At 40.2% G+C, this 26,677-nt stretch overlaps 1 protein-coding gene across 1 annotated transcript in view; it reads left to right on the top strand.

Moving 5' to 3' along the window:
- The first annotated feature begins 5,481 nt into the window (after positions 1-5,481).
- kdrl (kinase insert domain receptor like) overlaps positions 5,482-26,677 on the top strand; it is a 44,583-nt gene continuing 23,387 nt past the window's right edge. Inside the window, exons 1-14 of the mRNA XM_026144361.2 lie at positions 5,482-6,033; positions 13,569-13,659; positions 14,553-14,764; positions 16,313-16,434; positions 17,697-17,856; positions 17,959-18,101; positions 18,192-18,363; positions 18,497-18,617; positions 18,728-18,897; positions 20,413-20,569; positions 22,561-22,666; positions 24,774-24,882; positions 25,949-26,233; positions 26,322-26,468. Of these exons, the coding sequence (XP_026000146.1) occupies positions 5,970-6,033; positions 13,569-13,659; positions 14,553-14,764; positions 16,313-16,434; positions 17,697-17,856; positions 17,959-18,101; positions 18,192-18,363; positions 18,497-18,617; positions 18,728-18,897; positions 20,413-20,569; positions 22,561-22,666; positions 24,774-24,882; positions 25,949-26,233; positions 26,322-26,468 (2,059 nt within the window). The 5' untranslated portion in view covers positions 5,482-5,969. The remainder of the gene's footprint in view (positions 6,034-13,568; positions 13,660-14,552; positions 14,765-16,312; positions 16,435-17,696; positions 17,857-17,958; positions 18,102-18,191; positions 18,364-18,496; positions 18,618-18,727; positions 18,898-20,412; positions 20,570-22,560; positions 22,667-24,773; positions 24,883-25,948; positions 26,234-26,321; positions 26,469-26,677) is intronic.

Genomic DNA, 26,677 nt, shown 5'->3' with positions numbered 1-26,677 from the left:
ACTAACTTCTTTTAGAGATTATTGTTTTGCAGCACAGATGAGTGCTATTGTACTTATGTAGCCCATCATAAAATACACATGGAAAAACACTAAAAAGAAAATACCTCCCATTCCCATACAGCCAATTGTATCAGATAACAAGGTTATATAAATATTAGGTGAAATTGACTCTTAAGGTATATAAAACTGTTATAAAAGAACATAAACTAGAGGAGACATTTATATTATCAAATCCTTGAGTTGTGATTTTATTGTGTGCATTCGGATTTCTATACAATATAATGAAAGAAGGAAAACTGCACAGTTTTGACATGTTTAAAGAGAAATATTTATTATAAAAGCAAGATTTCTATATATTTGCAGATGCAACACTATGTTGATATGAAGGTCAAAGAAATGTAACTGTTGAAAATGATTTGTCTTTTTTTCCCTTCATTTCCATTATCTACCTTGGTCTATGTATGTGTTGTGTAGTGTTTTATGTATATGGCTTATGTTTATGTAGTATTTCAATTTAAAAATAATTAAAACAGAAATAAGAATCAGCAAGGACTTTTGAGAGAAGGGTCATCTACTGGAGCACAAGATGATCCAGGCTATGCAGGGCTTTAGCTTTCTGGGAACATAAAATAAGGCAGTAAAGTCATATTAAATTTGATTTTTCAGTCATTTTAAGGTCAGCTCAACTCACTGCAAAGTTGAATTGCTAGCAGTGTACAAATCAAAGTTTGCTTACAGATAATGGAGTTCTGTCAAAAACTAAATGTTTTGACAGGGAGTGCTCTAAGTTTTAACTTTGCCAAACCCTAACTGGTATTGATCGCATGTTGGCACCAGTAGCTCTTAAATAAAGTCTATGGTTGATATTATACTTACTGTTATAAAGGAAGGAAAAAAGGGGGAAAAAAAGTATAAGCCCTTATTTCTTGGTAAATCTAAGAAGCCTTATAAGACTGGCTTAGCGCACTTGTTTACATTTATTGCCAAATGACATTTTCCAGTCATCACATGCTTGGCAAGTAGATTAAATTACCTGTACTTATAGTAACTAGTGTGGGAAATTAAGGGTTTATTATTTGTTTTAGATATAGACATCAGGATAACACAGAAAAAGAGAGCTTGCCAGGCAACAAATAAAAAAATAGTCAATTGGTATTTGGACTGTAAGTTGTAATGTTACCACAAAAGCACATCCATCTTTTTTATTAGTAATTCTAAATGCATGAACAGAGACCTGTTCTGTTTTTCAGTGTACAGGTGTCTCTACTTGTGGTTGTTAATACAGGTATCATAGTCAGAATATCATAGGTATCATAGACGGACATGCGACTGTAATATTATCTCGCCAACTCCTTCTGATATTATGGTTACAAAACAATTTATCTTATGTGTAAAACCAAAAATCTAGTTGTAAGTCACAGTACATAAAACTTTCCGGTTTCTTTCTGGCAACAGGTATCAGGAAAAGAGGGGGCATCAGAGCTAAGCAGAAAGAGGAGATCAGGTAAGGCTTTTTCAATTTTCAACTTGAATTATGATTCTTTTTCAAATCACACAAAACATTAATAATAGTATTAAAAAGACTCCCATTTTACTGCCATTTACAGGTGTAAAGAACAAAGTGCCCTCTGACAGATTCATCACTTTCCCAAATCAAACTTCCACCCTTATTCATACCTTTTTGATACTTAAAGGTACCAAGGTAGGCAAAAGCACTATGACATAATGAAACACTGACATCTCACTTAGATATTTTAGTCTCCTCATTGAAGTGAATGTTTTCTCTCTAAAAGTTGAAATATTCCTATTTTTATATGTATGCACGCAATTCAAATCAAAGAAAAAGATGAAAGCCTAAGTTTCCATATGTCTCTGTTAGGGGAGTATATTGTATTTAGCTCAAGAAGTTACTACAGGAATACCAAGAAATCACAACATGGCTGTAAAACCATCTGCAAAATATTGTATAGGACCGCTGTTATGCTGCCTGAACACTTCTGACCCATTGGAGTGTGAACAAGGGAACTGTGGGGGCATCCTGTAGTGTCTGGCAATGGGAAATTGGATCCTGCGTGTTGCAGGGTGGGGTCTGTGTGGATCAGGGTTATTACGGCATATCCCAGGGATTCTTGATTATTAGCTGGAGAGTTTGGAGGCCAGGTGAACATATTTAGCTGCTGGAGGGGGTTGCTTTCTTTTTCACGGGGCTATGTGTTTAATGCAAGATTGTTTAGGTGTGCAAAGGTAGTTAAGTATGAAACAAGAGGACCACAAGGAAGATTCATGCATGCACTGAAGAAGGATATGCAGAGGGTGACATAAGAGCATGGTAGGGATAAGTTGAGATTGAGGGAGATTGTCAGCTGTGGTGACTTCTTAAAGGGAGCAGAAAACAGAGGAATAATAATACTTTCTATTAAAAGGAAAGCAGGTACCCACTTTTTAAACCAGTAGCATGGAATACTTGGAAGGGCAAATGTTCAGAATAAATAAAATAGTGTTCATTTGGTGTGTGAAGTCAACAAAACCCACTTAATCCATAAATTCTATCAATATATTTATTAAACCATTTTTGCTTCCCATTAAGAGAAAAAAAAATATGGCTATAGATGTAGCCTTTCCCAGTCCTGTCCTTTTTTTCCAATCAACACTAGATGGAGCTAAACTAGATGGAAACTGTGTTACTGATCCTAATACAGTAACACAGTTTCCAAAAATCCTCTGACTTCTGCAAACTTCTGTCCAGGACTTAAAAATTACAAATTTATGCAAGTATTAGTTTTGCTAACATAGTATAACACACTACCTGGCCACTTCATTAGGTTCTGCTTCGGATTACACAAATATCTAATGGGCCATTTATATGGCAGTAACTTAAAGCATTTACGTAACCTGTGTAAATGAGAATCAGGTAACTATGATTATTAAATCAAGTAACTACTCGTTAGAATCAAGGTATACAGACAAGCATCTCTGAATTCACAACATATCCAGCCTTGAAGAAGATGTAACAAACAACCATGCTTGGCACTACTTGTGTCTGCTAAGAACAGGAGCTTGAGGATACTATTCGCAGAGGCTCACCAAAATTAGAGAGAAGACTGGAAAAAGTTGCCTGGTCTGATGAGTCCTGATTTCAGCTGAGCGATTCAGATGGTAGGGCCAGAATTTCATATAAACATTAACGCATAGATCCATCCTGGCTTGTATCAAAAACTGATGATGATAGTGGTGGTATACTGGTGTGGGCCATCTCTTTATTACTACCCATCCTGCGATGGCTACTTCCAGCTGACAACACACAATTTTACAATGTTCCTATTATCACAAACTGGTGTCTTGAACATAACAATTAGTTCACTCAGATGGCCTTCACAGTCACCAGATCGTAATCCAATAGAGCATCTTTGAAATGTGGTGTATTGGGAGATTTCCGTCTTGGATGTGCAACTTACAAATCTGCTATCATGTCAATATGGACCAGGATCTCTGAGGAATATTTCCAGCATCTTGCTGAATCTATGCCATAAAGAATTAAAACTGTTCTGAATGTAGGAGGAGGGGGGAGGGGGTCCGGTACAGTACTAGAAAAGTGTAACTAAGCAAGTTTTCATCAACTTGTACTTCTAATTTTGCCTTCACACCCTCAGTCTGAAGTCTGGAAATGCTGGCACTACTTGCATTCATGTCAGAGTACAGTCACTTGACGGAGCATGCAGTCAGACGCTGTCTACTACTCTCCTCAGAAAGGACATTTCTTCTGGTTCATTTACCCAAGACGAACAAAAGGAAGACTGCATGCGGTGTGTGTACAACCAGTTAGTCCCCCACAGTCTGTTTGAGCACCAGCTTCCAAAATAAATCATTTTAAATCCACCCCTCTCAGCTTGTAACTTCCAGCAATTGTTCATCAGGAGACTTATCTGTTGCACTGCTAGCCCAAAGGGAATGTCTCCCTTTTTAAAAGCTTAAATATGGAAACAAACTAAGAAAATTAGAGTTGCAATTTTATACACTTTACAAGTTATTGCTCTCTTACAATGCATGAGCTAATAGTTTATCATCTAATAATAAAATGTTCAATTCTTGCTTCCCAAATTTCCCAAAGTGAAATTCCCACAGTCATAATCTAAAAATTGGTAGAAATAAATCAGTGCAGCCTTCAATATGATGTTTCCTTTTCGAAAGAAATCACGAGAGAGAGCAATAACTTGTCTGTAGCTTCTCTTTCTTTGGCTGTTTGTGACTTAAAGTACTGATAGTGGGCAGGAAATTGCTGAATTCTTTAGTTGTGACAGTGTGGTCTCAAACTCCCAGTTAGCATAAGGATTACCAGCATTGGAATGGCCAAGTTTCCCATGCTCTCATGTGCCACATCACAGTTCTCCTGCTATAGGTCGGAAAATTGGTTTACATTACATTTCAATTTGCCTCGTGTATCACCTTTAGCACACAACACTACTTCCGATCCAGAGCCAAAATGGTAGCTGTGGATTCCTGTTGTGGGCGGAAAGGTGAGGGCAGGATGTTCTTATTTACAATGCCTGCTAGTATGACCTGCAACAGCAAAGTGATTGTTGTTGTGATAAAAAGAAAACAGTCTGCAGCATATCCACACACTGCAGGGTACGGCCGGACAAAAGAAGATTATTTACATTGATATAAAAAGAAGTGCATCCTGTTTCTGACGTTAAAAATAAATCCAACAAATGTTTATTCTGCAAACCTGGGCAGATAGATTCAAGCTGATATCACAGTGATTGTTTGCACTGCATTGTTTTGTTTTTCTCTCCAGTCAAGATAAATGCAATTACCTTTAACCTCAGGTACACAGGTTGATTTTTATCAGTGTTGCACACAAAGGTCAGTTAAGTAAATAAATACATAGCGTGCTAATTTATTTTATAATTAAAAATTGCAAAAATATGTAATGAATCAATGTTAAGAAGAGCTTTAACTAAAGCAGACTGCTTTTAATCAACAATATTTGGGCACAACAGCCTTTCAGTTATGGCAGTTGGGATGTGGAAAATTCCTTAACACTAAGAGAGTACAGTGTGATAGTGGATAAAAAGTCAAAGATAAGAGACTTCGTGCACCAGAAGATTTTATTTCAGAAAGAAATTGAGACGGTTTATGCTTCTGAAGAGCATCTGCTCCCTACTAATAGGTGATTGAAGAACTCCCTTTATAGGTTTGTGAATTTAATTTGAAAACATACTCATTAAGACTCTAAGGTAGCTCAGTATCTCTAGTGTCTAAGGGAGCTTCTGCCAGGTATGAAAAACTGAGTGGAGTTTCCTAAATGATAAGATACGTGCAATGACTGCGTTTCTGTTCCATCTTTTTTCCCCCTGCACAGTTATAGTGGGAATAACTCAGAACAATGACTTACTGTTCCCCCTCAGTAGCTAAAATGAAGAAGTCGTCCCCTCCTCCCCCATCCTCCCCCTCCTCAACAAAAGTGACGTCGCGTCCTCCGTCTGTGTGTGGCTCCATTAAACGTGTCACGTCTGGACGGCACTGTAAGTGTTGCACAGAGGCGATAGGGAGGAGATACAGTGGGTACAAGGCGCAGGAGCTCATTCATCTCGTTCTTGAGTCCAAACACAGCACCAGAGCTGAAGTACTTTTCACTTCAACTTTTTTATTTTTTACCGCCGATTTAATTTCCTTTATTTAACTTTTTTTTCTCCTTTTACTACTTTTGCACCTGCCCAGAGGATAGTGCGCCGGTGCCGGGAGTTGGACTGCCGAGCAGCGCAGGAGAGCTCCCCCGCGAATCGCGTGCAGGCATATGGGGAAATTACTGCTGCTTTGTCCTTGCGCACCTGAACCTTTTGGGGATTCATGAAAGGCGTTTTATAGGCCAATTAAGACTCGCAGTCAGCCGGAATTTAAAGAGACAAACAGGGACTCGATTGCATTTATTTTTATCACAAGGTTTGCACTTTGGGGAAGTTCGCAGCATGGCACCACCTGACTGCTTCAACCGGGTCGCAGTCATCTTGTGTTTTTTATCTCTAACATTAGGTGAGTCATTCATGTTTACATACACTATATATTTACGAGTGAAAGAACAGACTTTCTGATTGATTGTTAATTCCCTTCAGTGAATGAAAGACTGATTGCATAATATTTAAAAACACGAGATATGGTAAATGGCCTGCATTTGTATAGCGCTTTTCTAGTCCCTAAGGACCCCAAAGCGCTACACTACATTCAGTCATTCACCCATTCACACACTGGCGATGGCAAGCTACGTTGTAGCCACAGCTGCCCTGGGGCGCACTGACAGAGGCGAGGCTGCCGGACACTGGCGCCACCGGGCCCTCTGACCACCACCAGTAGGCAAACATGGGGTTAGTATCTTGCCCAAGGATATTTGGCATGCAGCTAGGAGGCAGCCTGGGATCGAACCACCGACCTTCTGATTACTGGCTGACCTGCTCTGCCACCTGAGCTGCCAATTTTTACAATAAATTTTTTTTAGCATTATTTTTCTTTTTCTTTTTTATAGTAATTTAAATTTCTCCGGTGTTTAATTGACCTGCAACCAAGAGCTGATTTTGTTGGCGGGTTATTCTTTGATCCCAGCTGCGGTGTAAAATGATTTCTGTGTATGGATATGACCGCAGATTATTTGCACATTTTCGAAGATCATGCGCCAACAGAAAAAAAAAAATCATCATTCTGCTATTGAGTTTGCAATTTTCACACAAGCCCCTAGAGGTCGTCTGTCATTGGGAGATTGTTAGTACGGTAAAATGCGTTGATTCATAACAGGCGATTAGTCGGGCTCTATATTTTAATATGACTGGATTTACTGAGATGAGTAAATGGTCTGTCAGAATGGTCTATTTTTGTGTGCTTTCTTAGATACTTTGAATATTTTGCATGTCAGTACTTTGTTATAAATTATGAAAGGAAAGGTTCCTGCAATTGGTATGTGTGCGTGGACAGGATTAAACATTGTGTCATGTTTTATCTGACAGTCCTGTCAACTCCATTGTCTCAGTCTCACGCCACAAAACCTGAGTAAATCTGGCATGTTCCTTCACCTTGTGCCAGGTCCAGTCCAGTGTGTAACAGAGATACAAACTGAGGCTTCCTCACCACTTCAAAATAAACAACCCATCCAAACAAAGGAAATAGTGTTCACATTCAACCTCTTTTACTGAACACACACACACACTGTTTTTTTGAGTAGGTTTCCTTCACTGTCCACTCACAAAGCGTGGGAAAGACGCAAAGAGGAGGAAGCGGATGTAGGGACAAGAGAGGCAGCCTGGAATTGTTCTGGCTAGTAAAGGTCACGGAAATGTGACACGCTACCTGAGCAAAGATTTCTTCCCGGAGCTCCTTGTGCTCACGTTCAACTATGTCAAACTTCATCCACAAGACAATAGCAAGGAGGAAAGGGGCTATTGTTTCAGTACAGGAGCCACTGACTGGTAGAGACATTAGTTACTGATGGTCGTCAAGGTGTCTCTGTTTATTCAGAGATGTGTAAGATGTTTTTTTCTGGTGAAAAGTTGTGAGAATGTCACGGTGTCATCGTTAACTAAGCAAAGTTATAAGTCACTGAGTGATGCGCAAGCATTCGACTGGGTTATTGTTACACAACAGCCACCTATATCCCAGTAATTTTAAAGATGGCTTAGAGTGAAAAGGGAAAAAAAACTGTATTTGCTGATTTCTTAATTTTTGACTTGCAGCTGCTTCTTATTCAAAATGAGCACAGGTTACATATGTTCGTTCTGACCTTTTGACACCAATTTAACCTAAGCGCAACAGCTCACACAAATGTCAGCAAGATAATCTTTTTTCAGTGGACCCTTCTGGATGTCACTTGAGATATGATGCCTGTAGGAATACTCATACAATGGAGTTTTCCTTTAAATGTAATGATATATATATAATTGAAATGATCACTTGTGTTGGACTGATTCTTTTATTCTGGGTTCTGAGTTACATTTAGTCAGATGACACCCCTGAGTTTAGGAAAGAAAATTGCCATGAAAGTTATAACTGACACATCAGTGACTAAGGAGATGGGTGAAATGGAAAGTGGAAGCTGTCCTTTTATTGTTGCTTATCATATACAACACTCTCTTTGTCAGTTCTTTCTTTTTCCTGCAGTGTAGACAGTCTTGTGATGAGAGGGGTTGATGTTGTGTCCAGAGTATTTTTTTGTTTCCTGCGTGGACACTTGAAGACTGGAAAATGGGAGTGATGACGTGTCAGCCAAGTGCAGTGGGGGCTCATTGCTCACTGGCAGTACATCTGGCTCCATGCAGGCAGCACAAGAAAAACACATCCTAAACACACAAACACACTAACCTGGAGTGGGAGATTTACCAGCAGAGCAGAAAACGTCATTCCCCTACACTGGGAAATTCAGCTTTACAAATTGAACTGTGTTGCTTTTCTGGATTATTCCAGCATCTGTTCCATGCTAGACCTATCCACCTCGAACCAGCAATATATTTTCTTTGAATCCTGCATGGGATTTCGATTTCAAGGAGCTTCTGTCTGCCTCTTAGTCTTAATCATACATTATAAAACAGGAATCCTCTGGGTTTACTATTTAGGAGTCTCATGCAGGAGAACCCTCTTTGTTGGCTCTACACAGCTTCATATAACCTAGAGTGGCCGCCCATCACGGCCAGATGTTCCTTTATTTTGTTTTTTTTTTTTGTTTTTTTTAGAGGAGTCTGGGGCATTTTGCCTCCAAACCTCTAAAGGCTTATACACGGCTAATAAAAAAGGCTTTCTCTGTAACTGTTGTCTTAACCTTGCAGTTGGCAAAGTGTAGGGTTTTTGTAGGACTCTGCATGTGAGAATGTTCCAGGACACAAGTAGCACAGCCAGAGCACTGTTAGCTGGTTCTTATTATGGCAGGTGGTCAAGTCTTGTCAAAGGTTTGATAAAGTTTGTCTTGAATATTTTGTCAGTCTAACTTGCAGTGAACTGTCACGGACACTTTTGCAGCAGGACAGCAGCGTGACCCCGAGAAGGTGCGATGTTTAGACCGCCCAAACTCAGATTTGAAGGATACAGATCAAGCTTAGCTTTTAAGTCTAGCTTCTTAACAGATGACAGTAGGATCGTATCCCCCTGGAAGGTAATTTCAGTATATTGTTGAGAGAAAATGCAAAAACGGGTTATAGTGAGTGGTGTATTGCATTTGTTTTACAATAGCTACCATAGCACTATCCATGACAGACTATTCACTACTGTTTCACTCTGTTTGCCAGGGTCACAGTATGGCAAAGCTGACTCATGTACTCTAGCGGTAAATCCGTCCTCTCCCCCTTCCACTTTTTGTTTGGATATTGATCAGGTTTAGCCTTTTAGTCTGGCTTCATAGCAGATGACAGAGTAGTATCATATACCATTTAAAGTACTTTTAACATATAATTGAGAGAAAATATAAAAATAAGTTAGTGTGTAGTACGTTTGTTTACATAAACTACCAGTGCGCTATCGTGAAATCTCATCGCAGAGACTGTTCACTATTGTTTCAGTCCATCGTCAAGGTCACAGTACAGCAAAGCTGGCTCATTTACTTCGTAATTCTCACTTCTCCCCCCATCTAATTTTGTGACAGCAGAAGAGCAAAGGATAAAGTGGCAATGATACGCAAAGGAATCGTTGGGCCCTATTCCCAAAAATGATTTTCTCCCTCGACTCTCAAGACATTCGTGCCGTCTGATGATGGGAGGGGAAGTACAGGGAGGTGAAGTGTGCCCTCTGCAAAAGAGAAGGGAATTCCGCACATTATTCCTTGCGCTTTAGGGGCCGTGACTTGGAGTTTCCTTTTCGGTTCAGTGACAGTACAGTCATCTGATACAGTAATTTTTTTTTTTTAATTATTACACAACATCACCAATAAGCTACTGGCAGCATGCTGGTGGCATTTATATCACTTTTCTATTTAGCTTTGTGTATTTTTTTTTAATTTATAGTTATGTAGTGTTTTAAGGTGTTTGTAGTCACTGAATTTTTTTAGGAGTTGTGCTCAAAGTATCTTCTTAAACACAAAGAGTATATGCTTTCTCTCAGGTCAGGAACATAACTAACAAGTATTATTCAAGATCCTTTGACAAAATATGGCTAAGCAGAGCATACATAGGCCATTATTTTCCATTGCAATGCTGAAAATCTGAATCATTTAGTCTCAGTCTCAGCCATTGTTTGGCCGTTCTTCCAGACTAAATATTTAATTATTTTCTTGACCACAGACATTTCTATTGAAAAAATCCTGAAATCCATGCTGTTCAAAATTTTTGTCTGTATTTCCTGACCATTTGTCTTTTCCAAACACAGTGTCCTGTGCCATTTCCTCTAATCAATGCCAACCGAGGACAAAGACACAAAAATGTGATTCTGGTCTAATCTTAGCTAACATGGCTCTGTGTCAGCAACCAGCTTGATGCTGTGTGAGTCAATTGAGATCATGCAAGTGAAAAAAGCAGAAGTCAGTCGGCCTCTCGCACCCTCCCTGACTCCCTCTCTGTTTGTTCCATGCCTGTCCTCTTTGTAATGCCTTTTAATGAGAACCAGCTTTGGGGCTCTTTGAACCAACTCAATATGAACAATTTCTGGCATTTTTCAGGCGATCTCCTGAAGGAACGCAGGGCACAGCTGTTGCAGGGGGTTAGGGTTGTCAGGATGCCAGCTAAGGTCAGTTCTGGGCAGATGGGAGTTTTGAGGATGGGTGTGTAGACAAGACAATGTTTTTTTCCTCTCTTCTCTTGTCTTTTTTTAATGGGCTGCTGGGGGCCCCTGCTGGTTCACCCATCTGTAGTGCATTACTGAAGAGAAGGACATAAAAAATGTGCTAGTTTTAAAAGATAAGCGTTTTGCCCGTGCAATTCAAGGTCAAGATGATGATTCTGGGTATGCTGTGGGACTTAAGCATTTATGCATGGGATGTATTTGTAACCGAGTCAAAGATTCAAGAAGTTGAAAATGCCATAATTAGTCTCAGTGGACTCTTTTAATCTGGACGAAGTGTTTTCATTGGGGTAAAACGTCTCATTACTCATCCAAGTCTTCAGTCTCTGCCCTGATTTAGACTTTTGCGGTGAACCTTTGCGGTGAGCCTTCGACACAACCGACGCAAGTGGCCGATGTTGCTGGCACTTATGCTTGTGGAGGTGCATATGTGTTCATTATTATGTGGTTGTGTCCTGCCTTTTTATATGCATGCCAGCTGATAGAAACAAAATGTTGACTCTTTGTTGTGGTCATTTTTGGGAGGTGGCAAGCATATTTGTCCCCCAGGTTTTTCCACTTCTTTGGAAATTCCCTCATTGGAATTTCCAATAGGTTTAGCAAGATCTTTCCAGGAATTTTCAGCGATTTTAAGTCCTCATCTTAAGCCAATGATTGTTCTTCTCTCACTGATCTTTTTTTTTTTTTTTAATAACTGCAAAGGCACAGGAGGACTTAACGGTAATGATCAGACCAATCACAATATTTGTAGCCTGCATTGATTCAATGTGCAGTTACATTTCTTGGCAGGTTATGCATAACAACAGTGCAGTATATGCAGTATAGTTGCATAATGACCGAAACTGGCACCATTGCCTAACAATAGCCCAGAAGCTCAGTTTCGTTATTGTTCATTGTCATGACCTCTGGACAATGGACATGCCCATATGGAAAAGAAATAGTAAAAACTTATATGTGATTACTCATGAAAGTGGCCACTTTCATGAAAGTGGCCACTTTCATGAGTAAGTCATGTAAGGCTTACATGACTTACTCATGAAAGTGGCCACTTTCTCATTACTTTCATATATTGTTTTAGTAAGTATCCAAAACATACAAGTTTCATTATATAATTTTTCAAGGGATCTTGTATCTGTTTTCACTCTTATATGCTTTTCATACAAGTTTCACACAAGACAGATACAAATTTTATAAGATTTATATATATCTTTTCCATATGGGTGAGCACGTTTCACAGAAAGTTGCATTATAAGCATTATAAGTCTGTGAAAGATGGCAGTGGTTGTTCTTCTGTCCTGGATCACCTCTGACAAATGTCCAGGAGCAATAATTGTATTTACTCAGGGAATTCCCTGACTACAGTGGGGATAGTACTACCTCTGTGTTGCAGATTCCTGACAGCCATGAACTTGTCACATAGTGGTGCTAATTTTGGACATTTTGAAACTGGAAGAAACCTATTGTCAGCTGAGACTGAAGAAGTCAGTTGACTTAGTAATGAAGCATTTCTCCCACTGAAAACGCTGCATCTAGATGAACTGAGTCAACTTTATGGGATTTTCTTACCTGAATTCATGAGCATGTGTCAAGGCAGTAATAAGTATGGCTGAAAAAACATGATACATAGTGGGTTTGTTTATATTTGTTTTATTTGTCTTTGATTGATTACATTGCGATTGATGGTATTCTTGTTTCTTGTTATGTATCAAGGCATAAAAAATGCAAAGTAGAATGCCCTTAAGAAATTTGTCTGGCAGCTATAAATAAAAGCCATACAATTATGAACTGCAGCTTATGTGGTTGTTTATTGAGGCCAGGGCTCTTGATTTGTGTTCACATGCAGCCAAAAGTGTGTGGTTTTACGACATGAAAGAGTGCAAGCCACAACCCTTCCCCTCTGCTTAACCTTGGACAATAAAACAATGATGTTATAACATTTTGTGAGGAAGTGAATATTGAGTCCCCCTGCCAACACTGGCAGCGTCAGCTCATTCTTGCCACAACAGCTGTTCTGAATAATACACAAATGCTAGGAGAACGTGTGTGAGTGATTGTTTTTCTGTATTTCTGTGTGTAAATGCAGGTTTCCAGGTGTGTGGTTAACACATAAAATAGGTCATTATCGCCCCTTAAGCCAGTATATGCATCAAACACATAAACCAACATTATCCTTAACAACAGATCAAGGGTAAACTTAATATACTTGTTTTGTGTCCACAGTGACAGGCTGTTTAGGGATCTTAGTGAAAAGAAAGAAACAACATCTGGGACTGGGACTCTTTCTGGACAGCAGGCAGAACTACACTGTTTCCTATGTTAACTGTTGTTAGAGAGACCTCTCAACAGATTCTGCTGGCTCCACACGAGATATGTCCACCTCTGAATCAAACATCTCCACCCTCTTGATATTATAAGCACAGCATTCAGAGTAAAAAGTCACTAGTAAATGAACAAAAAAAAGTATTTGGTTCCTGCTAAATCGGACTGTGTTGACCTTTTTGGCATCGAGGCACAGCTGCTCCATGTATCATCCTCTTCCTCCCTTTATTCTATCTTTGATCACCTAGGACCCCGATCCATTCAACAACCTGCTCTCCAGCTCCCAAAAGTCCCCACAGTGTGCTCTCAGTGGACAATCACTTACACAAGAGGCAGGAGTAGAACTGGACAAAGTGAACCCACGCGCACAGCACTAAAGGCACATTACACAGCAGTTGTGCAATGGGGACTTCCCGCTGTGCTTTTCATTTTGTTTAGCATAACAATGATGAAAACATACCACTGAAGAGTTGGTGTAAATGTCTGTGTGTGTGTGTGTTTTGCAGGACATTTGGAGAGCGCAAACTCGCCTAGGATTCATCCCTCCGACAATCCAATCGTTCTTCATAAAGGCAATTTGTTAAACCTCACCTGCAGGTATGCAGTTGAAAGCACCTACTTTTGTTGGTTTCACTTGAAATGTAATCAAACATTTATGATGGTGGTGTATAACTCTTCTTAACCACTTTGCATTACAATACAACTTCATTTACTTTACCTTTGCTCTTCTAATTGCTGGACTTCAGACTCTGCGCTCACTATATGGCAGAAATTTTAAGGGAGAATTAGCAGGACGTCCCTGGTTCTGTGGACTCTTACTAGCTACAAAGAAGCTGGGACAGTCCCTGACCGGAACCAGCGATAGTGGTCAACGTTTATCAGTCTTCTGCCACTTCCTTTATGGAATTTAGAACCCAAGTACATTCACATTTCTTAGGAATTTAGGGTATTGCATCATTTTTTAGGCCTTCAAAGAATGCTTAGGAACTCATGTTGGTTTAATGTAATGCTTCCTTACAAGGCCACATTGTAAGAAGCCTGATGCGTAGAGCACTGTCTTGTTTTTTGGATGTGGATGAGAACTAGAGGTTCTGCTTGACCCAAAATTCTGCAGGCAAAGGGAAAGGAATGTGAGAAATGCTAGATGTTCCTCTGGGATCTCTTTAATGAGCATTTTAAACTGAATTCTGCGTGGAAAGAATGTGTTAGTTAAGCACATCATTGAAGAGAAACATGTTCCCATGTGAAAGTTCAAACTTTTGGATGACTCAAGATGAACTTGAAATAAACTTAAAATGGAAATGAAGCCCAAAAGCCCCCAGAGATAAGCTACTAAATTTAGTAGCTTTTGTGGTTACTGCCAGATGTGACACCTTCTCTAAAAATAGATCCACTTTTAATAGAATTAATGGTTTGCTTTTTCTAATACCATTTGCCTCGCCCAAGATCTAATCTCATTTAACATTCTCTCTCATTTTCAATAATGTCAGAGGTCACGGTGTCTTCAGCTGGACACTTGCCAAGCGGTCGATCTCATCGCAGGGAGTGAAGGTGGAGAAGTGTGATTCAAGACCTCACCGTCAGTCTCACTGCAGCAGACTGATAGTCACACACCTGATTGCCAATGACACTGGGACTTACACCTGTAAATACACCAAGGATGGTTCAGACCAAATCAAATCCACCTATGTGTATGTAAAAGGTGAGAGCTAGAAACCGTTTTGGATGTATAATGCTCAAATTATGAGGTTCATAATTTAAGAAATTACCCAATGGTAGAAAAACTGAACTCTAAAACTGAAAATTGTTCTTACATTTTGAACCAAATGTTTTTTTTCATTCAGAAATTTAAAATGCACGGAAGATTTGTGTTTAAAAAAAGATTTCAAAGGATAATTGTTATCTCCTGATGGCAGCTGCAGGATTTAATATTGAACTGATCTCACAGACGGTGATATTGACAGTATTGAACTGACAAAGAACAGTGTGGTATTTGCAAGACATAAGACACAAGACACATCCTTTATAGAAGGAAGAAAGAGTGAGTTAGGCAGAAGGATGTAAAGGACCATGGTGTTCAGGGTGTACCCTACCTTTTTCACTATGTCAGCTCCAAAAGGCAGGATTTTTTTAATGACATGGGAAGAATGTGCAAAAAAGAAAGCAAGCAAGTCCTGCTTACTAAAATCTGTAGTTGTATGCATTAGATATAAATATAGAGGCGGTTATTGCTACCTTTTTTTCAACTGGAATCCTGACTGAGGTGCCACAGGTCTCCATCTGAGAGAAAAAAATAGATAAAGGAAGTGGTTTCTGTGGTGCCGCTTATCCTCTCACCTCTTCTGGAGGTGAGAGGATAAGCTAATTGCTCGGGAAACCCTGGTCATTGACCATTTCCTGCTTCTGCTACTGTTTTCCTTGTAACAACGCTTCCCTAAACCTCACATGGCACTACATACACTTATATGACTGGATATTGTACTGGGAAGCAGAGAGTAAATTCCAATATCAGCCAATGTGACCAAAGTGGTTTTATATTTTGAAAAATGTTGGTATAAAGTTGCTTAATATTGGTCTACAACTATTATAAATATAAAGCTAGCTTTAATTCTTCTTGTGCTTTTTAAATGACTTCCACAGTTTACCTTCTGTGTCCTATTTCAAAAATCTTCAGCTGTTTGTTAATTTTTGTAACTTTTTCACACCACTAATGTTCGACCTTCCTTCAATCACAGACTATTTATGTAGCCACAGCGTTCCCACAGACTGACTGTCCTTATATGGCCAGAATTAACCAATCTGAGATTTGATCTCTTTTCTGGATCTCTGTTGAATACCCTGACATGCTCTTTTTCACTTGGTAAACCTCCTTTTCCTAGTGGGTCAAAGGTTCTGGAGCCTGTCTCAGCAGACGTAAGGGGTGGGGTACACCCTGGTTATGTTGCAAGTGAATCACAGTGACAGAGAGCCAGAGACTGGGAGAAAACACATGCACTTCTAAAACAAAATATGCACAAACCACACTGGAGGATCACAGCCAGCTGGCAGCTATGAACCCATTATCCTCCTGCTGTGATGCAACAATGCTAACCACTGCACTTTTAAATTAAGTTGGCTTATTTTACCAGAATCTGAATAATTTTACTAGAAAACATGGTTTCCCCAAAAAACAACTTGTGATGGGCCACATTTAATTTGAAATGGTGTTTCTGCCTGACTTGTGTTTAAGATGTTGAATTCTTTTTTTCAGATCCCGACCAGCCATTTGTGGAGCCTGTTAAAAATTATGTTCTTGGCATCTACAGGCACGAGACCAGCCTTGTTGTCCCGTGTCGGACATCCTCACCTGATATTGATGTAACACTGACAGGGGTAGGGTCTTAAGCACCATCATGCTTTTATAAATGCCTTCATAGTACTGCATATTATAGTAATACACAGTATTCTATAGACACTGCTTAACATGAACTTCCAGGAAACTCACACAGCACGTCTCCTGAGAGAAGATTACTATTAATACCACAGCAGGGTATCCTTACCTGTTTTGAAAAAAATGTCCTTCCACTCCTTGCATAGGGCATCACAGTGGTTCTCACACCCTCTGTGTGTTAAATCATTCTAGCACACAGAAGCAGACCGGGGACAGTGGCTTAGCTATGGGAAGCTCAGGGGCGGCAAAGCGAGTCATCCTGTCTGCTTCCTCTAAGAGCAGGAAGGTGTTCCAAGAGTGCTTTTCTCAGAATAGATCATCAGGCTAAATTTAGTCTCTCTGCTCTTACAAACATCAGGAAACAGCAGAAAAGTTGTGTCCAGTCTTAGAAAACAACAGGTAACAGCATAAGACTGTTTGATCTTAGTAGGCAGCGGTTGAGTACTCCCTTGTTTTCCAGTGCACTTATCTATACAACTTAAGACCCTGTTAGTACTTGATGATGTGCCTTTGTGGCCTTTTTGTGCTTTTTTGTGACATTTTGTTTCATTGTTTGCGATTAATATATGACTGTGTCATAGTGCCAACTGTGCATAATCACTTCTGACTCTAATGCCACAGATAGTACTGGTGTGACCTTCCTGTTATTAATAAATGCATGACACTCCTCCTTCCTCTTCACCTTCCTTCCTTCTCTTCCATTGCCTCCAATCCCAGTCCTTCTTCTGACATGAGAACAAACAGCAGCAGGCAAGGACATCCTTTCCAAATGTTATTTCCCTAATTGCATAAATTAATGCAGCAGTCACATTCACAGTGCTTGTTACTGGGAATACTGGTTAAAACGGCAGGATACATGACTGACAGTTCACTGCACTGTTACCTGTGCTATTAAGCAGGTGCAAAACATCACACAGACTTTGTACCCTGGAGCTCTCATTAACACTGCTTAATGTCATATCTGATTGCACTGGACATTTACGTTCTTCTACATTCATCTCCTTCTGGTAATGTCTAGAAAAGTTCAGGGCTGTCATGCATGTGTTATAAAACAGCTTAACAGATGTGTCCCCAGCTGAGCCCGGTGGAGCATGAGTTTCGTGTTAAATGAAGTCATGCAGCTTCCTCTTTAGTCAGTCTGGCTCAGTGACCTATATTTGGCATCACAAGTGTCATCAAATTAGTTTTGCCTTTTTCATTACAGGCGCCAAGTTTAACTGAGAAGGTTACAAAGGAAATGGTGTGGGATCCAATGGTTGGGTTCAGGATCCCCTACGGTGCCTACGATTCATACAACATGCTGGCATGTCATGCCAAAGTCAACAGTCAAGTGTTCAAGTCAGAATACCTTCCAAGTAGACTGAGTGAGTCTGTTGCTTTCCTGGTGACATGACTTTTAATTGTTTTTAACTTTCTGATTGTTTAAGGTTTCATAACATTTCATTATGTTTGTTCCAATTTTACAGCTGATGTCCTTAAAAATGTGAGGATTACTCCAGATAACAACCGTGTTAAAATCTTGGCTGGAGACACCCTCATCCTCAACTGTAGTGGGGAGACCACCTATAATGGAAGAATCAATTTCACCTGGCATTTTCCAAAGGACAAAGTAAGTTAATGGTTTATCATTGACTTTACAATATTATGGAACAGCCTGCATAAGTAGGACTGGAATTTATGGTGCTTTCTTTGTCTTCAGGAAAAACGGCATAGTATAATCAAGTCCCTACTCAAACCTTCTAAGGTCCTTATAATGAGTAACACTTTAGTGTTGCCAAACATTACCATGGAGGATAAGGGAATCTATCATTGCAAAGCTGAGCTGAATCCCAGAGTAAATGATACTGTCACGGCAAAAGTTGTTGTCTATGGTGAGAATGCTTTTAATGCTTTATTATTACAAGTGAAATTAAAAGAATTTTAGGCTGTGAATTATTGTAATATTGGGGCGATCCTGTAAAGTAATAATGATAACCTTATTTAATCTATACTCTTTGGCTGCAGAGCATCCATTTCTTAACATTTCCTCTAAGAATGGACAGCATAGAACAGTCACTGAAGGTGTAAGGAAGATTGTGTTTGAACCCAGGGTCATCGCTTTGCCACCACCAGACGTGATAGCATGGTAGGCAATGGTTTCGAGCCACTATAAATAAACCTTTTGTTATGAGTGTTGGGCACCTCTATTATTGCATATGCACAACAAACAAACTTTTATGTGCCTCTAATATTCAGGTACAAGGATGGGGTTCCTATCCAGAAGAATTCCACTTGCTACAGGATGTCTGATTTTAGCTTGGCCATCACTGATGTGCAGGAGAAGAATTCTGGCGTGTTCACCATAAGCCTGGGCAACAGAGCAAAGGGGCTGTACAGGAATCTCAGCTACGTTCTGGAAGTCACAGGTAAGCCATTACCACAAACCTGATAATCTTCACTGATCCTGACGAAATGAAGCAGCGCCTTGGCTGTGGACAGAGGCTGCCCCCAGCACGTCTGCTGCTGCTCTCAGTCTAGATCACTGGACGGCAGGTAGCAGCTCTAGTGTGAGAGGAACTTGGGAGCTTGTTGATTCCAGGGCTGGATTGACGTAGCAGGAGCAGCTGTTGTTGATTATTGGGGCTCTTTGAAAGGGGCTTGGTGGAGTGTGTAAAAGGCCCGAGTTCTATTCTGCACACAGGCTCCAGCTGCCCCAGACCCCTCCAATCCTTACACCCTGTGTGCATACAGTACGGCTCATATAACCAGCATGTTCTATACATTATGTATTTAGCTGGAGAAAAATCAGCTTGCAATTCATTGTTATGACAACTCTTTTAATATACTGATAAGTGTCAACACTAGGATATAAATATTTTAGCATGTTGAGTAGATACATGAATGGAGTCTGCTTGCTATAAAGAACAAAAAGGAGACTGTATATCCCTTACTTCACACTTAGCATGTGGCGGGAACACATGCTAAGTGTGAAGTAGCATTCTTTAAACATTTTTGAGGAATCCCAGTAGTGTGCCAAAAAGTGTAAAAATCAGGCCCCTCTAGCTTCTTATAAACTTTATTTATGATCCTTGACCGGCCCACTTCACAAAACTTTTATTTATTGGAATGAATTTTTTTTTACAAACACAACAAAGTGGAGAGAAAATCCTGGCACCAGTTAGAGAACTATTTTAAATCTTGTTCATATGTTGTTTACAGTCATCAGAGTGCTCTGGATTACTACGTGATGTGCAGGTGTGCATGAGCTGGGGCACTGAATGCAACACAACTATTTCTGTTGTCCAAAATTCAGATAGTGCTGAGATAAGTACATCTCCCGAGGTGGGAGAAGCATTTTTGTCTGTTGTTCATTGCAGCACAAATGGTTGACTCAGTGACCCAGGCATGGACTGCGGTGAGATTGTTCTTTGACCTAGAGCCCTGGGCTAGGCAGGCATCCCCCCCACTCTTCTCCCTACACAGTCTAAAGGAGAGCTAATGTCGACGGCCCGCCTTTCATAGCTGCACATCAAGACTGTCTTTCTTTTTGAGACATTTTGAGATTCCACAGCAGGCGGGGCCGGTACGGTCGATTCTTTTAGCTAACCCAGTGGGACAGAGAGTGGGGTGTGGACAGCCAGGGTGAACATAAGGTGCAAAACTAAGCTGAATGAATACGATTCAGAAAAAAAATAATGAAAGGAGAAATTCCTGATCCTATCATGGTGAATGCTGCTTCCCTAAAAAATATCTTGAATTCTTTTTTTATTTGCTCATAATTGATTTTTTTAAAAAAATGTGTAATGTGGGAGTGGGAGCTTTTTTTTGGCTTCTTAAAGGAGGCAATCATGACCTCTGATCTAACATGTTGTCTTTCTCTTCCAATTTCTCTCCATGTTTGTGCGTGTATGTGGTTACTGTGTACTTGTGTGTGTATGTAGTGAAGCCAAGTATTTCAGAGGCGGAGATTGCTACTGTGGACGTGCAACCTTACATGTCGGGCAAACAGCATCATCTAACCTGCACTGCTTTTGGCCTGCCGTTGCCAACCATCACTTGGCACTGGCAACCATTTCACTCAGAACCGAAGTTTAAAAAGTGAGTCACCCTCATGTTATGCTCAGTCTGTCACGGTTGAGCAATACCATAAGAAATTCAAAGCATTTCAACAGTGTAAGTAACTAATTTCAAGCAGGCCACTTAACCTAAGTGTAGGCTCAAAAACAATTCCATGCTTTGAATTGTTTGAATTGAATTATAAAGTTACCAAGTCATGAGCTCTATCTGTATACCAGTTTCAGTTTTGGTTTTCCAGAAAGTTACCGCCTGATGTTTCTCTCTGCATAAAAAACTGTCGCATTTTCTCAGCCTGAATAACTGTTGCAATGATGCAATTGAGTCCACCTGCTGTGGATATAATCTCCATGTTTTGGAAACCATGCACAGGGTGTCTATGGAATCATACAAAGTCTTAAAAGGTTCACAATTAATGGTTAATCATATAATTTTTAGACACTTATGTTTTTGGAAATTTTAAGGACAAAATTGCTATTCCCACATCTGTTAAGCTGTTTCAAACTTGGGACAATGGGATACTAACATCAGTTATATCATTTTCTGGTCACATTAATAAACATATGACTAAATACTTTCTTGTTCATTCTGAACATCTGAAAGAGGATATTTCACCTTTTTCTGTCTCTCTTTTGTATGTTTAGTCTAAAATCTGTTTTTAAGTTGGTATTAAAAAGTCTTTAACTAGTTTGTACCTTTAGACGGAAACTCCACAATACTGAATCAAAATCACCAACAGCAACACGCAGTGAAGAGATACCTTCGCAGGATTCAGAGCCACCAGTCCGACCCGGAGATCCCTCTATAAAGCAGACCTACTTTGATTCAATTGACTCTGTCCCAGAACATGACCCATTAATCAAAGGAACAAAGCCGCGGAGAGCTGCCCTCTCATTAGTGGTCAGTGGTTCTGTAGGCTAAGAGGGAGACACGGGGGAGTTAAATCTCAGATTCCCCGAGTTATTGCAGCGCTGAAGAGAACTGAGAGTGCTGTATATGTGTGACTGTGCATGGATACCAGCCTGGCGGTGAACCCGTACACAAAATGAACGTTTGAACAGTCACTCAGATCGTGGTTTGGAGGGCCTGTGAATTGTAAGATCAGGAAAACAATAGGCCATTAGCTGCGTGTTATCAGTCTCCACATCCAGTGGCAAAGAAAACAATGCAGACTGAAAGCGACTAATTATGTTACATACTAGATGGTGTTAAACCACCAGTTTCCCATTGGTTTCTTCACTAAATTATCGCATAAAACCAGCTGCTGCTTACCAGATTCGTGATAAAATATTGCAGAGGTTTAGTAAGGTCAAAGCAACTCTTTCTGCTGGGCCAAAGATAATCAGGGCTGGCACCAGGAACTGTGGCTGGGCTGTGGCAGGCGGCTAATGAGACAGAGGAACAGCTATAGCCTGGTGGGAAGCCAATTGTGCAAAATGTTTGTTTTATAGTGCCCTGAGCCTGCAGAGTAGCTGTCACTGTAAATCCAACTTGCATCCCTTAATCTTTTGGGAGCAAAGGAAATGTCACTTTTGGGGAGGGTTTGAATTTGAGAGAAGCTTTTTAAGAAGGCAGAAATATAGGGTTGTCTTTATCACCAGGTTGAGAAGTTATCAGCTGTCCTTTGCTGACCACCAAGGTCTCAGGATCTGCCTTATCTCCTCTGGCCAGAACGTGGAGGGGTGTTCCTGTATGAGGTGACGCACAGCACAACCCTTCCTGTTGCTGCTGCTGTTTCCTTCAGTGCCTCTCCACTCATCAAACTAATTGTTCACCACCAGCGGGGCCTAAATCAAGGCTTTCTCTGGGTTTAAGAAGTAGGACACCCCATGCTAGAGGGTTCAGAGAACCCTCAGGAGAGGGCCTTCACAATGAGATAGCAGGGTATACATTATTATCGTGTGATCTGGACAGGGTGTGTTTTGATATTACACTAAAGTTCTCAAATACAAAAGACTGTTACATTGTTCGTTGTTCAGAATGATTGATTTTATTGCATTTTCTCCCTCCTGTAGTGATTTGGAGCCTGTCTTTGTCAGAGTGGATGAAAGGAAAAATGATTCCTACAACTGGATTAAAAACATAAACACGAATTCTCAACTAGTTAAAGGAAAAAACAAGGTATGTAGATTAAAGTTATATGTAGTATATGTTTTTAAACAATGGATGCACTTTATAATATGCATTTCCTCATGAATTGAGTCTAATAAATAGCTGTCGCCAGTATAAAGAACTGGAAGAGAGATGGTATGGAGAAATGTGCGATAAGAGATGGGATTTGTTCCTGGAATTAAGCTACCTAGGAATTAGGGACAAATAACTTGGTTTTATTACACATTTAATGAGCCGCATCTGAAAAGAAAGGATTTATATTTACAAGAAAAAAATAGCGGTAAAGACACTGCTTTACCTACACTGGCTTTCCTCTTGTACAAAAGCTTTTGCTCTTTGAGGCCCGCAGTTTGGAAATGGTGCAACCACAACTGACAGACATAGTTCCTTTCCCATTACTAAAGTGAAATACACCCCAGGTTTTCAGAGTCTTTGTAGTAGATGTAAGCACATGAAACAGCTACACTATGAAGGCAGGCTTAGGTTTAGCTTTAAGGCAGACATATTAATTTAGAGAGATTTTATTTCCTAAAAAATCAACGCTTAAGGCATCAATAGTTAGATAGTTTGAAGATAAGAATCCCTTAGTTTTCCTTAAAAGACATCAAAGACGTATTGCCATGCAAACCCCAAACATCCCACACAGACTTTGGTTCAAATCTCCCGTGGAAGCTTGATGCTAAAATTGTTCATGCCATACCTAACTGAGAACAGGCCTTCGCTGCCATGCCCCTTGTCTGTATAGGATTTGGTTCAAGAAATCCATTACAGCTGTTTTAGGGCAGGAGAAAGCATCATTGACCTTTCTGAATCGATTCTTTGTTTTGAGCTGAATTTGTAGTCCATAAATTGCTGGTGCGCTCATTAATTGTGAAACGGATGTCGATGCCATGTAAATGCGAATGACTAAGTGACTGTTTACCATTACTAACTGTGAAATACATGACAACAAGAACTATCCAGTCATTTGCACACCACGTAACTGTAAATTTGGCCTTCTTTACAGGTCATCGATTTTTATACGTGTCTGACATAGATATTGAGGCACCTCTTATTTACAAGTACCTGTGGCCAGTCGCCGGTGCTTTATGAGGGTCAGGGCTAAGGTTCAACGATAACAAGCAGCAGTTTAAACGAAGAGGGATTTGGTGGAGGTAAATTCCTCTCTGTCACCTCATATAAATCGTTTTGGCCCGTGAATGAGAACACAGTCATGACTGGGCCTCCTCAGAAAGCCCAGCAAAAAAGGAGAGTCATAATATAAGGAAACACTAAGGGAAGACTTTGGCACAGAGGTCATAGTGTGTTTGGTCAGGTCACGTCTTCGGGACAGGCACAATCGTCTCAGTGAGTGCTTTCAATCTCATGTTACATAATGGTAAGTAATAGGTGTAACATAATATCATAAGGTCACTCAGTGTTTTGACAAATGTTCTATCAGCAAGGTTTGGACGTTATGATACTTAATTTTGATGCCTGTATGTTTGTAAAGTGAACAGTTTAAGTAAAGGCACGCTGATGTGGTTTTGTAGCTGCAGCTGGGTCTCTCACAGCCAACACAATAGTTCCTACCAGCCCAGGAAGTTTAGGCCAGCATACCCCAGACAATGTACCCACATCATTCACTCTCTTTGATGTAGCCGACTGACCCCAAAAACAGATGTCCCCATGAACACTAAACAGAACCCCATGCAGTCTGGCCTTCACCCAAGTGTCTCACTTATTATTTTGTCTATTTAAGCCATTAAAATATTGTGCTAACCTTAAAATCGAGCATGGCGTTGGAGGTGCTCTCCAGGAAATGGACATGGAGGCCCAGGTCTAGATCTATAGCACCAGTATGAAGGAGACTCTTTGGCCTTTATAACTCCAGCTGTATCCTTTCATTAATGTCAAGCACTGCAGACTATAAAGCACACCAGGCTGTGTCTAGACCTCCCACTTGTTTATTAAGAGCGACTCGGTGCTCTGATGGTGATTGAAACCGCTAGAATCGATCACACTGACAGCAGAAAGTGAATTATGATATCAAGCATTTGTGTCTGTTATTATTATATTTATTATGTTTTATCTGATTTTAAGAATTAATCACAATCGCTTTATTGATTCCAATCAGACTGTGAGTACCCTGGTGATCGGAGATGCACGAGTTTCAGGACAATTTTACTGTAAGGCTGAGAACGACATTGGCAGCGCCCACATTACAGTGCCTTTCTATGTTGATGGTAAGTAGGTCACCAGAATACAACAAGTAAAATGTAATAAAAACAAAACAAAACATTATAATCACACAGCTGCATGCAGAAACACATTAGTTCAATTACAAAGCACACTATACCATGAGCTCTATGCTTTACAAATGATCTGTGTGCACATCGTACGCTGTAATGAACTGCAAGAACAGGAAAGGAATTCACAGATTGCATTGTGCAATAAAGAAACCAGAGGGGGGCATTAATTAAAAACATCTTCCACTGTAGTTGAACAGCTTCGGGGCGGAAGAGAGGCAAACAAGTCCTGAGGCATATGAAGTGCTGTACATGGCATGCATTTAAAAACATCATTGAATAACCGCATTCCTGCTCCTGCACCAGCAGGTCATTGCTCTTTCTTCATGAGCCTGTGTGTGCAATAAGGATTTACTTTTTATGTGCATGTGAGCAGTTCCAAATGTTCCCAAAATGAAAATCAACTGAGACAGGTATGTAATAACAGTGGGGACGAGGTGTCACCATGCACAAGCAGAGCTCACTTTGCAATAAAGTGCATCACCTTTCCTAAAAAGTTGCATGAATCACATGTCCTGAAGGGTGGAGGACTTCTTTTGGAGTGGATGCCAAGTACCAAAAAATTATTCTCCCAGGGTGGGAGAATTCCCAAGAGGAATCCCACTCTCTTTCAAAGGTGAGGAAAGCAGAGAATGATGGAATGCTGCTAAAAAAAGAGGACAGGATTGTAAAAACAGCTGTCTTCTCTTACGGAACAGAGAATGCTTTCCAGCAAACTGAATAAACAAGCGCATTCTGTATCCCCTGGGGCACATAGTCAGCCTCGCTCGAGTTGGATCACTGCAGAAGCACCATCAACATGCTTCTAATTAATAGTGATGAAACAGGAAATAACAGGGAATTTGACATTCTGGGTCTTCTGATAAGTACCTTTGTGTCAAAAACTGTTGTCCTAATTAGTTTCTCTGGCAATTTGGATAATTGCACGCTTGTAAACGGATGTAGATGCCATGTAAATGTAAATGACTAAATATGTTGTTTTCCATGTTCCTTGTCACACTAGATCAACCTGAGAAAATAACCACTGAACCTCAGAAAGCGATTGAAGGGAACAACGTCAACCTGACCTGTCGGGCAACCCGTTATCTCTACACAGATCTACAGTGGTTGGATTCCAGGAATCAAACAGTCACTTCCAGCGTGTCTAGCCTCCAGTTCAGTCGCTACTCCATTTCCCTTTCTCTCTATTTGCACAATGTGTCTCAAAACAGCACTGCAGGTTACAAGTGCCGAGCCTACAAGCTCAACAAGAAGGCTGAACTCAAGGAGGCTGTACTTATTTTGGATGGTAAGTTAGAGCTATATATGATTCCACTTTTTCCTCTACGAAACAGTGATAGCGCCAATAATCCAAACTTTTTTTTATTTTCCTACAGCCAGGAGAAGACCGTGGCTGAATCAAAATCTGACTAGCCAAGATGTGAACAATACCAGCACCCTGAGGCTGGTTTGTAACGCTTCAGCAGTTCCTCCTCCAAAAATCATGTGGCTGAAAAATGGTGTTCCACTAGAAGAAAATCCAGGTACCACTGAGAAAAGTATCTCATATGTTATGGCTTTCATAAAGAATCTTTTTGTTGTTGTTTTTACAGTTTTTGTGACCGGGTTGACATATTAGAAGAAGATGAATTAAGTGCAGTCTACTGACAAATTAAAGGTTTTATCCTGTTAAAATTGTGTAGTCATTAAACTTGCCTTTGCACTGCCACGAGTTTTCAAAAAACTTCCAAAG

This window comes from Astatotilapia calliptera, chromosome 2 (assembly GCF_964374335.1).
Source record: "Astatotilapia calliptera chromosome 2, fAstCal68.1, whole genome shotgun sequence".
Taxonomy (NCBI): domain Eukaryota; kingdom Metazoa; phylum Chordata; class Actinopteri; order Cichliformes; family Cichlidae; genus Astatotilapia; species Astatotilapia calliptera.
The sequence above is the reverse complement of the archived record's forward strand: the minus strand, read 5'-3'. Positions and strand labels throughout refer to the sequence as shown.